The 3,748-nt window shown below is 39.6% G+C and overlaps 1 protein-coding gene across 1 annotated transcript in view; it reads left to right on the forward strand.

Annotated features, from left to right (window-relative positions):
• acer3 (alkaline ceramidase 3) overlaps window positions 1-3,077 on the forward strand; it is a gene marked incomplete in the record, with an annotated part of 33,606 nt that extends 30,529 nt beyond the window's left edge. The window contains 3 exon segments of the mRNA XM_014021136.1: window positions 154-258; window positions 335-380; window positions 485-3,077. Coding sequence (XP_013876590.1) covers window positions 154-258; window positions 335-380; window positions 485-538 — 205 coding nt within the window.
• Window positions 3,078-3,748: the final 671 nt, after the last annotated feature.

Below are 3,748 nucleotides of genomic sequence, written 5' to 3' on the forward strand. Positions count from 1 at the left end.
TCATACTATTTTGTACATACTTATGTTTAAAAATAACCAAAACATGTTTCCATGGCAGAATAATTCTTCATTAATGCAACCATTTATTATTATTTGTATTAGAATATTTTGTGAAATGTTTTTTTTTCCTGAACTTGTTTGTTGTAATCTCAGATCCAGCAGGAAAGTGCTGCCCTCTGGTGTTGGAGTAGTAACACAGTTCCACGCCTGGTGGCATATCTTCACAGGTCTTGGATCCTACCTGCACATACTTCTCAGGTAATGGACTTATGGTCTCAGGAGATCACAGATGTCTGTTAATTTACAACTAAAGTAAATACATTTATTCTTACAGCTTGCAGATCAGATCAACCTACCTCAAGTACAGACCAAAAGTTAGGGTACGTATTGTAACTGTTATTAGACCTGTTTGAATTATTGGTACATTCGGAGTGTGTAATACAAAACAACCATAACCCACTGCTGGATGTCAATTCTCTTTCAGTTTCTGTGTGGAGTTTGGCCCACGTTACACGTCGAACCACAGAGGATGAGCTGAAAGATGGGTTGGAGACCAGCTAAAAGATGGTGACTGCCAAATTCAGACCCTGTTGGCACAATAACTGCTGGTGCGTGCCAGCAGCAGCAGCAGAGCAGCACTGAGACGAGCAGGTGAACCTCAGGGCACCGCCTTAGGAACCTTTGGTTGTCTGCTGTGTCGAATGACTACGTATGGTATAACACTGAGTCAAGTTATAGAAAATAAGAGTTTTTTATTATTATTTTAATTTATTTGACTAGTTTTTCTCTGTCTATTGTAGCATTAACATTTCATTTACTAATCCATTTTAATTCCATGAATGAATGAAGCACARTAGTCCCACACACTGGAGATCATTGAATGTGAATGAATGTTTCACTGATTGAAGTTTGGAAAAAAGAATTAGTGCAATCATTTTAACTTAAACTGTTTCTTTTATGTTAATCTATGAAGAAGGATGATTCCATTAAAGTCTGATTGAGTTCAGGTCATGTTCCAGCTGTTCAGCTGCACTTAGCCACATGTGCATGGTTTTGTTTCCCACAGTGTTTACTAGTTCTAATTGTAATTCTTACATTTACAAAGTAAAAGGTTACTTTGTAARAGATGGTTCAGTCCAGTTGGGGTGAAAGTGAAAAGTAAAAGTTTTGTAAATATCTGAATTTGGCCTCCTAAAGAGGACAAAAGTATCCAGTCTCCTGTGCCTAACATGGCCTACTTTGTCATTAAGACTGTCCCCATAATCCCTGGGAAGTGGACGCAGAGGGACACTTTGTGGACACTGGGTTTTTATTATTGCACAGAATCAGGCAGTCGTGCAGCCGCCCCCCACCATGCTGGTTGAATGTAMTGGAGTTGATTTTAGAAAGAGAACCAGGCAGTTTTAGATGCTTGTTATTTATCAGTGTTGTGGTTTTTGGACGTGGACATGTTGTCTTCRGAGCAGATCACGTCTCAGGTACAGCTCTTCTAACAGGTGTGTGATGGCTGCCATCCTTCTGACGGCTTCTTTTCAACTTGTTCAAAATTCAAACTAAAAGTCTGCCCGTCTTTTTGACAGAAGAGGACATTTTGAAGCATTTGAAGACATTTGTGTGTAAAGTGGTGTCGAGCAGTTGCAGCCCAGTACTGGGGGGTGTATTAGTGTGTATGAGTCCCCTCAGTGTCCGTTCCATGTTTTACTACTGACTACTGCAGTGATATTATTAACCTTCACACATGTCAACATGACACAGCTGGAATACTGACCTCTGAAGTCACATTTTATTGTATTTTATTGCCAAAGTTCTCAGGTTTTACAACCTGTAAAACACGAGAAATTTTACTTTTTAGATTTTTAGTTTATTTTCCTGAAGCAGTTCAGTGACTATAAAATAYTATAGTTCTTTTTAAAAATAATCTAAATGAACACAAATGAGACTGATAGATGGAAGATACTCTTTATTTCTTGTCCAAACAGCAGAACATGTTTATGAATCAGCCACTAGGTGGCAGACTCTCCTGACRCTGACAGGATGTGTTGATGAAGTTCAACACCTGCCCTGCTGTGGACCTCCTGGTCCTCTGTTTAGGTTCGATGAGTGGTTTTGCTGCTGTGGAGCTGTATTAGAAGAACTGAGGCAGGAGTTGGAGGGAGCGGGTAGATTAGATTCTGCACCACCATGTATTTGTTGGGAGATGTTCCGTGTGCGGCCTCCTGAGACCGCACTTTATACTCCCGCCTCCTACGAAGCATCCATGTAGTCAGTTTTAGTGAGGGCATGAGCACAACACAAGTATTAACACCGTGCTGATGTCTGCTCGTCAGTGAAAGGAGCAGTTCTCCTACAGGGTGCCTTATCATCATCATCATCCTCATCACTGCAGTTGAGCCCAAGTTGCCTTGATGTTTGGTCTGAAGCTCTCAGTTTGTCCACAGGTTCTGTTTCCTCCTTCATTCACCACAAACACTAACAGCTGCTGATGCAAACGGTGTTTGATTTTTTTGGCTTTTGTGAGTGTGTGAGTGTGCGTGTGTGTGTTTAAAAAGGTGATGAGTTGTAAAACACTGAATGTGTGGACCACAGCACCGGTTCAGCTGATCACTCCAGTCTTCAAAGACTTCCTGTTTGTCCAAAAAAAACAAACGACTCATGAGTATTCAGCACCTTATAAGACATGTAATTGTTGCTGTTGTTGTTTTTATTATTGTGACACTTTTCTGTGGCACAACTGTGGACCCACCCAGACCCCACTGAAGGATAAAAGCAATATAAGAAGGATAAAAAGTACCTGAGCTTTTAAAAACAGGTCATTACATTATTACAGTTCTAAAGATCAGCTGGCAGTCTTAAGCTCCGCCCACTTCATTCTTCCAGCTCAAACCTTCCCATGACTCCTCCCCTTTTAGACAACATAAGTCCTATTTACGCTCGTATTAAATCTCTTTTAATGATTAATAAATGTTGAATCAGGTGTGATGTTTGACATTAATGATAAACACTTCAAAATGTTTTTTAAATTGGTTTTCAGTTTTTATTTTATCTTTATAATCATTTTTAATATTTGAGTTTTACACATTTTTTTATTGAACCTAGGGCTGGGCGGTATGAGCTCAAATTCATATCACGGTATAAATTGAATCCCTTCACAGTAACGGTATATATCGCGGTAGAAATCTATCATAAAAAGTAAAGATAATGTAATTTTTAGAGCTTTTTTTACAGAAAACTGTAATTTTAATTAAACCCAACATTTTTTGCTTTAATATCAGCCTGCCAAACAATGAGCTTCTGCCTGCTGAACTTATCAGCTGCTGCTGCGCTCATCTTCATCATCAGAGCAGAAGCCGACTTTACATTAGCAGGATGGATTTATGACTGAACGAACGTCCACGTCTTTTTTTATCATCTCTGTGKGTAACAATACATAAAAACAAGTTTTTTTCTCCGACAACTTGGGTGTGAAAAAACTGTTGTTTTTAAAGCTTTGCTCTGCGCGATGTGGAGGGAGGGAGGAAAGAAATGATTCCGACGYAACTTTTCTACAGCGGGAGGGGGGAATTTTGAGGATTTATTCTCTTTATGCGTTTTAAAACGCTATAATTTCTTCRTTTTATTTCGAGCTCCTCRTCAGTTGTCTCCGCACTCGCAGCCCTGTTCACACAGGTGTGATGACGTAATGACAATATGACGATAAATTTCTACCGTAGGCCAACTTCATACCGTTTCTACCGTCTACCGCATAAAC

Source organism: Austrofundulus limnaeus, unplaced genomic scaffold, assembly GCF_001266775.1.
Source record: "Austrofundulus limnaeus strain Quisiro unplaced genomic scaffold, Austrofundulus_limnaeus-1.0 Scaffold279, whole genome shotgun sequence".
NCBI lineage: Eukaryota > Metazoa > Chordata > Actinopteri > Cyprinodontiformes > Rivulidae > Austrofundulus > Austrofundulus limnaeus.